The 10,613-nt window shown below is 36.9% G+C and overlaps 1 protein-coding gene across 2 annotated transcripts; it reads right to left on the reverse strand.

The window, feature by feature from the left end:
- Window positions 1–1,253: 1,253 nt before the first annotated feature.
- zpd (zona pellucida glycoprotein d) lies at window positions 1,254–8,338 on the reverse strand. 2 transcript variants are annotated; one of them, XM_053506380.1, is made up of 9 exons: window positions 7,871–7,959; window positions 7,717–7,768; window positions 7,531–7,635; window positions 6,511–6,719; window positions 5,593–5,750; window positions 3,827–4,069; window positions 2,877–3,081; window positions 2,669–2,774; window positions 1,254–1,484 (listed from the first exon to the last, which is right to left on the reverse strand). In XM_053506380.1, exons 1-9 carry the CDS (start codon window positions 7,904–7,906, stop codon window positions 1,363–1,365), a joined length of 1,236 nt encoding a protein of 411 aa, XP_053362355.1. In that variant the 5' UTR covers window positions 7,907–7,959; the 3' UTR covers window positions 1,254–1,362. The 2 variants fall into 2 exon arrangements, with proteins under 2 accessions (XP_053362355.1, XP_053362356.1); XM_053506381.1 differs by lacking the exons at window positions 7,717–7,768; window positions 7,871–7,959 and adding an exon at window positions 8,314–8,338.
- Between the last annotated feature and the right edge of the window lie 2,275 nt (window positions 8,339–10,613).

Below are 10,613 nucleotides of genomic sequence, written 5' to 3' on the forward strand. Positions count from 1 at the left end.
TCTTCTGGTTCACTTATTGTTTGAATCTTAAGCATTTTGTTAATCAAAAGAGAAAACATTAGTTGAATAAATGTTGCTATTTAATCACAACTTGGATTGATTATATATATCTTAAAGTTCATGTCCTCCTAGCAAACCCATCCGGAGCCAATTACAGATTTGAGCAACGAACAATGGAACAGACCGTCACCATGCTGGCCTCCCAGGAGATAAAAAATAAATATAAATATATATATATATCCTTATCCATGTCATTTTGTTATATAATGCAATGTATATTCATTCAACAATACGTATAGACCTTACTTTACGTAGGCTTTAAATCGGCAAAATTTTCAGTGCAGCAATAAGAAATATGTGGCAACAAGCCCATTAAAAGTGAAAAAAAAAAAAAAACAACAGCACACAGTTGCCTTAATACTTGCTAAAAGACGTCTACTGATTAATTTCTCCACCCCATTCCGACTACTTATGAGATACTTCGCTAAACTGGAAAAGGTTAGACTTTCATTAAGGGGTTATCCCAATGCATTTGGGAAAATCTAAGACCCTTTTTTTTTTCCTCCAGCTGGTTGAGAGAATAAATTTTATACCCTCCTTGAATTGAGATGATTTCCATTCTTTGGCTGGGCACTACTATCATGTTTGGTGCGTCATGGGTGAGGGTCTCTGGTACTGGTCGTCTTTCTATTATGGTCATGCTTGAAATTTTTTTTTTCCTTCCCCCTCACTTTTATGTGCATGTTTTTCTCCCCTTTTTGTTCCATATGTAATTTATTAGCATTTTTATTTCTCCCGGTTGTATTTTTTTAATGCGTCTAGAATTATGATTCTTTACAAATGCCGACAACTGTTTTTAAAAGAGTGATAAAAAAAAGGCCAAAGATACAAATACTTATGGATGGTCCCACTTCCATTTGGTCTCCCTAGTTTAGTTACCCACCAACATCACAGAAAGCTTGCTTCAAGTAAAAACTACTGTCTTGATGATGCCTAACGAACTTGTACTCAATTGCCCCAGACAGTGTGAGATCACTGGGATTCAAGTTCTTCCAAAAAAGTGTCAACACTTCAGCCCCTTTGTTTATAGTAAGTAAAAATTATGTGTATTTATTCAATACACACACACAAAAAAAATCTGTTTTTGATTTTTCTTTTTTTGTTTACAAGCTTCAAGTAGTTCAACTCATCCACAGTCAATAAATAAGGTCCATATTGCCAAAAAAAAGAGGAAGGAAGACAAGGAAGCAGACTGGCATCGGCACCATCTTTAGTTCACCAAAATCTACAAGTCATTATTAAGTCCTTGTAAGCACACTGAAAGTAAAAATAAATAAAAATAAAAGTTTTGGTGAAGGTGCACTAAGTTGGAGTGTTTGTGGTCATGCGTTTGCTCCCTGCCTTGGCGATGTAGATTAGGAGGATGAGAAAGAGTGCCAGCATCCAGACAAAAGCCATGGACACCAGCAGGGTAAAAATCACATCTACAGAAACAAAGCCAACAAGAATGTAATTAAAATATAAATAATCACAGAGGGAAATAAACCCAAGCTACTCCCTGAAGATAAAATCATTAACCCATAATTTATGCATAAAAATATTTACCAGTAACCAGTAATACAGTGTCTGGTCAAAAACAAACAAACAAAAAAAAACTTTCAAACTAATTTCATTCATCCAACTTTAGCGTTGATCACGGCACACAATGTGGTGGCCAGTTCATGTGCTTAAATGTTAGTCTTAAAATCACCCCGACAACCCGAGTCCTGGGGAATACCTGTGCCAACAGGGAAGTAAAACTCCATAGATGTGATAACCTGGTCATTCAGTACATTCGGGTCGTCAGCTGATGTTGCCGAGTCTAGACCTGAGCAACCCCAGATCATAACACTGCATCCAGAGGCTTGTACAGTGGACACTATGCATGATGGATGCATTGCTTCCTGCACTTCCCTTCTTAACCGGACATCGTTGTGGAATAGGTTCAGTCTAGACTCATCAGACCACAATCTTGAAAAGTCCTTTTTTCTGATTAGCCTCACTACCAAGTAGTTTTCTTATGGCCACAGGTTCTCCATTAGATGCAACTTCATGCGTTTCAGTGATCTCCAATCACATTCATGGTGGATTCCACCTTGGACAGTTTTTAACCCAATTCCAGTCATATTAATGTTAGCTTGATGCAAGTCAATAATTTGACCCTCCTGAAACAGCAACTTTATTTGGCCAGACAGTACGTTTTCATTAGTTATATTTACCACAAATACCGTATAAAAGATGTCCTTTTTGATTGAGCCTCACCATGTACCATCAACATATCCATGAAGATTGGGACATTTCTGTAAACTTGCTTTAAAACATAAAACACTTGCCCATAAACACACAAACACCCATAAACACTTTAGCTATTAGGAACCATATTTGAACGGTTTGAAAATAAAAGCCTGTTTCTTTCCACTGAAATCATAAGACACTATAGATAATACTTCATTAAAGAATTGGTGGATGGATTTATTTTTACTGGTATACGAGGGAGACTCCAATCAAAGTATCTAAAATATCAACAAATAAATAATAATAATAATTAAAAAAAACATCCTAAACACCACATTTTTGCTGTATTTGGTATCATCTTGAATCAAACACCAACTACACAAGCTATACTTACTTATCTTGGGCTGCTCAGTCACTTTAAATCTGATCGGGCCGTAAGACACAAGACCCTCAAATGCTTCCTTTAAGGTCGCCTCCCTCTTGACAACAGATTTACATTCCTAAAAAGCAAGCCAGAAATAATCCTACACATCAAAACCCACACTGATCAATCCATGTTAATACTTAAATGTAAATGTTTAAAGTACATGACGAACACTTACAGGAACACAAGACTCTCCATGCCCGTGGGCACAGAGGTGAACAATGCAGTGCAGAAATAGCTCATAGGGCTCGATAATGAAGCGAAACATTTCAAAGGAGAAACGCACGGTTGAGCCCACGCCATTTTGTCCCCCTTGTTCCATTGTACCGTTACGATGTGTAATGGATTTTGCTATAAACAAAATAGTTTCATCATCAGCACATCTGAAAAGGAGAGCGGAAGGTTAGGGTCGTGATAAAATAAATATTTTGCCCTTAAAGGAAGGGAACAAACAAACAGGATATGCATTGTGAAATGATACAGGCTAAGATCTTAACTCTAATTTAAGATATTATTTTCATAAGTTTTTGGTTCAGCCATTTACATGAATGTATCAAAGCACGTTCACTTCACAGTATATACGTTCGCATTTATAAAAAGAGAAACTTCGATTTTCACGCACGATGTGATGAGAACTCACAGAATTGGGACTAAACAGTCCATAAGAATATCACTTGTTAGGACACATTAGAAAAAATAGCTTTAGGTTTATTAAAGGTGCATGAAGTTTTGATTTTTGAGCGATGGAAAAAAAGGTCATGTGGTCTGATGTTCAGACTAATCCTATTCCAGAGTGATAGACACGTCAGAGTAAGAAGCGAACCACATGAAGCGATGCTTCCCATCATGCATAGTGTCCACTGTACAAGCCTCTGGAGACAGTGTTATGATCTGGGGTTGATCAGTTGCTCAGGTCGAGACTCAGTAACGTTATGTGGAAATAAAATGAAGTCAGCTGACGACCTGAATGTACTGAATGACTGGGATATCACATACATGTGTTTTTTCATAAAATCAGCTTACTCTCTCCCCCCCCCATTGATTTATTTGTTGCTTCACTCATTTAAAATAAATAAGTCCCACATAGGTTTTGTTGACATGAACATAGGTAAGAGTTTAACAGCTCACCCATTCAGCAGGAGTGTGTGCGAGAGGCTCAGTGTGGTATTGGGATCAGGGGTCTGCGTCACCCAGCACTCATCCACCCTCAAGTTGAAGAAATCTCTTGGCCGAGTCACACTGACCTGCACAAATACTCGGTCCCTATAGTGCACAGTCGGTATGCCTCCAAAGACCTCCACGTACCCCTCGTCCCTGTACACCGTTATTTCCACAGCTGCATCCAGATGATCCATCATCAATACGGTCTCACTGCGTGATGCAAAAAAAAAAGATCGACCTCACAAATTTAAGTCAGCAGTCCTTAATTAAAACGTCATGTTTCAATAAATGATCGAGAACTACAGTTACAACTAATTTCTCCAAAGTAAAAAGACCGAGCGCAAAACTGCATCATTTTCAGTCTCTAGGAGTCGTCAAAATAACACCCACAAGAATGGCAGGAACCAAGGTTTTCCAGCAGGACATCGGTCAGAGCATCACATTACCTCCACCAGCTTGTGTTCTTCCCACAATGCACCTTTGTGCCATCTATTGCCCAGTGAAGCGCACACACACACACACACACACCTCACAGCCCGCATGACAAAAAACAAAGTGATTCATCAAACCACATTCTAACACGTTCAAATTCCATGTGTAATCTGCCATCCTCCGAGTCCGGCTAGAACATCCAAGAAAAGGTCTAGAACCTTGTTTCTCAAATGGAGGAATGCATACCTCTAGGGGTACTTGGTGGAACTACAAAGGGTACATTGTAGAAAGGAAATTCTTACACACACTACTGAGCTCTGGACCCCATATTATATCACACTTTGAAAGAAATACCAATCAATTATGTGCTACAACAGGATTGTGTACAATTGGTAATACAGCATGACACACGTGCACGCGTATGGCACCAGCTATCACTTTCAAAATCGTGCCAAAGCGGAATTTAGTAAGTACTAAAAATTAACAAAAATACTGCCATTTGTGTACAGACAGTAATCATCCACAACAGTAAAATCCCTCCCTGATGAGAAATACTGTAACACTATGATCACAAGAGAATAGTCAGGTCTCAAAGTTGATGAGTTAGAAGCAAACCCAAAACTGCAGCTCTGATGGCACCAATGAACCAGCAACATAATCATCCATGCCCTAGACTTACTGATGGGCATGGAGTGAAGGCTAGCCCATTAGTCTGATCCAACAGAATGTGATACTTGGGTAATGCTCTGCAGTGAAACTTTGGCTTCTGCCATTCATGTGCACGTTACTTTAACACGTACCACCTACCTAAACGTTCCTGCAGACCAGGTTACACCTCTTCATGCTGAAAGTATTCCCTATTGCTAGTGGCGTCTTTTAGCAGGATAATGCATCCCTGACACACTGCAGAAATTGTTCAGGAATAATTTGAGGAACATCAGAGCTCAAGATGCTGGCTCGACCGCCAAACTTGCCACATGCTCAATTGGATTGAGCATCTGGGGGATGTGCTGAGCAAACAATTTCAGACTCAAACTTGCAACTTAAAGGGCAGGCTGCTAACGTCTTGGTGCCAGAAATTTGGACGTTTTGTTAGCGACAATCAGGACCTATACAGTATTGGTGGCTTTAAATGTTACTGATAATATATTGCAATAAATCATTGCAATCCATGGCGGCTACTTTTAAGTTATGGCTATAGGAGGTGGGTTACATGCAAGTGTTGTTTTATATATTTTAGTTGTATTAGCTTTAAAATCGTGTCACTTTTTTATGTTTATTATTAAAAAGAATTTAATTACCTTGCTACAGGGAGGACGGGAGAAGACACACTGACCATGTGGATGAACGGGTAGATGCACTTGTAGTCGATCGTTATGACCGGATCCCTTACAATGTTTGCGTACACTTGCTGATCCGACATCATTCTTAATGAATACGTCACATGGGTAATATTTTTCTGTGCAAAGAAGAAAATAGATTCAGAACTGTGGTCACCAACCTGGTGGAAGACTGAAGGACGATGATGAGAGATGTAACTTTCAGGGAGTTGCAATCCATATGATCAGAATGTAAACTTCAAGGCATTAAATTTATTTTTTTACCAACAACCTTCAGTACTGGGTCAGATTCTGTTATGTACAGGTAATGCATTTTGTGCAATGAAAATCATCCTGAATGTATTATGTACCTTAAACTCAGGTTAATATAAACTCTTCAGGAGGTGGCTATATATATATATAAACATATAAAATAATAAAACTAGCAAAGTGCAATGGAAATGTTTTTTTTAATCTGCAACTCCCAGTTAGGAAAGCTTGCAACATCCACCTTGCAAGTTCTTATATATATAAATGTACCGGAAGTCATAACATAGTGGCACACGGTCAATAACAAAGATATTTGATTTGGGATCTTTTTACAGCTTTTGTGAAAAGGCAATAACAGCTTTTAAAAAAAAAAAATTCCTTCAATTCATGCATAATTGCCCAACACAAAGCCCATTATGATACATTTTAATCTAACATGAACAAGACAGTTAAACTCTTGTATCCCATTTCTTTTTGTCAAATCACACAAACGTACTGTATGAAGTTGATCCTAAATAGCTTCCATGTTTACAACATTTACAGACTTAGCAACAAACTCTCGTCAAATTCAATGGATCGCAGCATAAAACATTACTATGAATGAAATTTTCAGCAGATGCCATTTCTAACCTCCACAGGTTGGCCACCACAGTCATCGTATTTGTCTTTCGGCGTCCGCACTGTGTAAAACGCAACATCACCAATCACCTCCTTTTTGGCACGGCACTCAGGGTTGCTCAAGTGAACGGACTCAAGGTCGACGTTGTAGTATTTGAAAAAGTCTTCGATCACAAAGACAGCGATCGAATCTTTTCCACATACCACCTTGATTGTTACAACTTAAAAAGAGAGAGGGGAAAAGAAATACATGTTGGAGGAGGCACATTACACAATGCAACACTGAGGCAGCTTTAAATCAAGAACCTGAAACCACTGAGAAAATCATTAAATAGAAACCCTACAAGTAATCAATATTACATTTTGACTGGTAATATAGTTATTTATTTAGGTCATTTGTACTGCTGCATTTACACTGAGGCTTTTTGGTAACAAAAATATTGCATCACTCCAGCACTAAATATTGTTTGTCTTTTGGCCAAGGCCATCTGAGCTGCACAACACCTTGGCACAGGTTTTATGCCAGATGTGACACAACCCGCCCATTTTGGCTTGGGACGAGCTCTGCGTCCAGTGGCTGGGGTCCCAGCACTACAGTAAATAAATATCCATTTTTATCTATCATCAACCTGATTATAGCACCACTTGCAAGACAACACACAACTGAAATGCATGTATATACATATTTGAAATATGAGTATCTGAGTAACTACTGTACGTGTCCTAGGCAAACGAAATTAAATAGGCTTCATGTTGAACAATAAAAGTACAAGGTAAAGACTGTCCTGTTCAGTCCAATCCAAAAGAAGAGCTACTATAGCTCGAATTGCAGAAAAGGTTAAAGCTGGTTCCAGTAGAAAGGGGGGGGATGTGGAATTTAAGTTTGTCACTTTAGACAGATCAGTTTAAGTTAAGCAAAACTGAAACTATTTCCCAAAGCAAAATGATTTGGGTTTTTTCAATTTCTGCAAACACAAATGTCACCAGAAAACATTCCTAATCACTCTGTGTGTGTGTGTGTGTTAAAAGCACCTTGGTCACACTGGTCTCCAAAGTAACCTGCTGCGCATTTACAGCTCTGCTGATCATCGGATAAGATGCATGTGTTTGGAGTGCACTTGGACGGAATGCATTTCCCTGAATAAACATCAAACATCAGGTTAAATGTCACGTGAGCAAGTCAGACATGAGGACAAAATTAATGATTTAATGACTTACCAGTAACATTTTCAAAATTGCACAAAAAACATACTGCTAGTACTACAGAACCCTGTGAACCAACAAAAAGCGCAAAAGACGCACATAAAAAAAACACCTCGCATATTCTAATAGTGTGCTATAATTAGACTTAATTAACTCTTGCTTGACTCACCGACAGATAAAACATCGTAAATTCCCACTGATGCATATCTAGATTTGGGGGGGGTCTTTAATCCAAATATATCAAAATCTGAAATAAAGACTTCTATTAAGATTGAGACACACCGACGCTACGGACAGCCTAGAAATAAATGCGTTAATTGGTCCTAATGATGCGCACATGGTGCTTTAACGGGTCCCTGCGTCAAGCTGCGACAGTTAAGCACCGTTAGGCAGTGTGGTACGCACGTGCAGGGAAACTATCCTTTACAAATGATGTGAAATTGAAAATTATTATGAAGCTTTTAAAGAAAAAAAAAATATATATATATATATGAAATGCATGTCAAACCAAAATACCTTTATATTAAGGAAAGGTACAACAAAAACAAATTAGACAAAAGTAGTTTCATGCTGAAAAAACATGGCAAGTGTTTTCCTGTTTAGTCTGCCTACTGGGTGGCATGGTGGCTAGCACTGTGGCCTTGCACTGTCAGGGTCCAGGTTCAATTCCCGCCTTCGGTCTGGAGTTTGCATCTTCTCCCCATTCCTGGTGGGTTCCCTCCAACAGGCTCAATTGCGAATGTGTGTGTGGGCCCAGGCTTTGATTACACAAAACCTCTACCATCAGAACCATCCACGTTAAAATGTGGATGAATCTTCCTGCATGTTATTTTAAACATTTTTGCCCGTGCATCCTCATCGTTGAGGCTGATGAAATGCTTGTGTCTCACCCCTCTCTCTCTCTCAAATTGCTTATTAATCTCATATTGAATAGTTTGTGCACTAAACCCATTTTGTAATTTTCAACGGTTTCCAAAGCAGGCCTTGCTGCTGCTTCTTACCTGTTTTTCCTGATTTCACTCACAAGTATGCCGATGTGTTGTCTTTTACACGTTTTTCATCTTTAAACTTTTTTGCAATGTATCCAACTATTGAGGACATCACCCCCATGTTTAAAAATAAAAAGAGCTAATATTTCAATGGCTGTCTTTGGCTTTTCCACTTCAGTTTTTACCATTGCACTGGAATGGTAAGCTAATTCTTCCAGCAGAAATAATTTTGGTTGGAAACTAATATTCAATATGGCAGTGAAGGAATTTGCTGGAGCTTATTTATTGCTTGGAAGTTAGAATAAAGTTGGTGAATAAAAGTAGTACTGAAGAAACTGAAAATGATGTTGATGATGATAGTGATGTTTTATCACATGGTTTTACTCTTTGGTATTTGATTTACTTTTCATCTCAATTGCCGTCATGTGACGTCAATTATAACGTAAGCTCTTAACCAACTGCTGATATTTGAGGAGTTCAGCCTGGGGGTGATCTGTTCATACTGAAGGTTTTTCCACTTCTAGTCAAATAGAAAAAAAAGCTTAAACCACACTATTCCATTAGAACCTGTTAGTACCTGCCAATATTTATTATATAACTGTGAAAAACAGGCAATACCAGAAGCCTCATTTGTCAAGTTTGCAAATCTTCTTACCATTCTAATTTCTTTCCCCAACATTTGACCTACAACTGTGTTTTTCCTGAAACATTAGGATTTTTTTGTCGAAAAATAACACGTTTAATCTTTTAATATTTTGACTTATTTCTGAAACTATTATACAATTTGTTGCAATTTTTTTCTTATTTTGTATTAATTCTTAATTGTTTCATTTAAGTATGATGAACTTTTCATAGAATGTTGGCATTTTTTTGGCAATCCATTGCAGACACACACATACACACTCACATTTATTCCTGCAAAGTTTTGTCCTTTTAAATAAAAATATTCAGCCTTTTTTTGTAAAATAAATAATATTGCTTGTAATTTTTTTAATATTCAGGCTTCTTTCATTAAAAAAAATAATAATTTATATCTAATTAATATGCTGATTTCTTCTTAAAATATTCAGACTTTTCTGTTGCAAAATTATGGGTCTATATACTTTTTGTTGTAAAATTATTTAATTCTTGTAATATTTAAATTTTTTCCTTAAATATTGTTATTTTATTGTGGTAAAATAATTCTTTTATTCTTAAATATTTCACATTTCTCATCTGAATTAACTACTGATTATTTAATCTTTAAAGTACAACTTTAGTCTCGAAATGTATAACTTTCGATGGGGATGGTGGCGATGCCTGGAGCCCCGAGCCTATCCCAGGAGACTTTGGGCATGAATCTCTCACAAAGCACACACATTTGTTCTTGTAAAAATGTTGTACTTTCATCTTAAAATATTTTAATTTCCATTTACAGAATATTCCTAATATAAGTTTTTACCTGTTTCTCTGAAAATATTGTGATGTCTTGTAAAACTGTGTTGTAAAATTACTAACTTTTCCTTGGTATACTTCGACTTCTTCATTTAACTGTTTAGACTTTTCTGTTTTTTAATTATGAGTTTAGCATGATTATATTTACAATTTTCTTAAATTACTAAATTATAGGTTATTAAACATTATTACTGTATTTTTTCCCTTTATTTTGGAATACCAGCATTGCCATTTCATTTAACCCATTCTTGGCTCGACATCAAATAATTTAGATATTCAAATTCAATTAAACAGTGTTACTTTGTTGTGGATAAATGTACAAATTGTGTCTTATATTTCACCTTCTTTTCTCATTATTAACCTTAATTATTTAGTAATTATTTAGGCTTAAAAATACTACTTTAATCTTGTAACTTTATAATCTTTTTTTTTTTTTTTTTTTTTAACTACCATTTTCTTTTTATTGTACAGTAGATCCGTTCCTGGCTC

Source organism: Clarias gariepinus, chromosome 10, assembly GCF_024256425.1.
Source record: "Clarias gariepinus isolate MV-2021 ecotype Netherlands chromosome 10, CGAR_prim_01v2, whole genome shotgun sequence".
NCBI lineage: Eukaryota > Metazoa > Chordata > Actinopteri > Siluriformes > Clariidae > Clarias > Clarias gariepinus.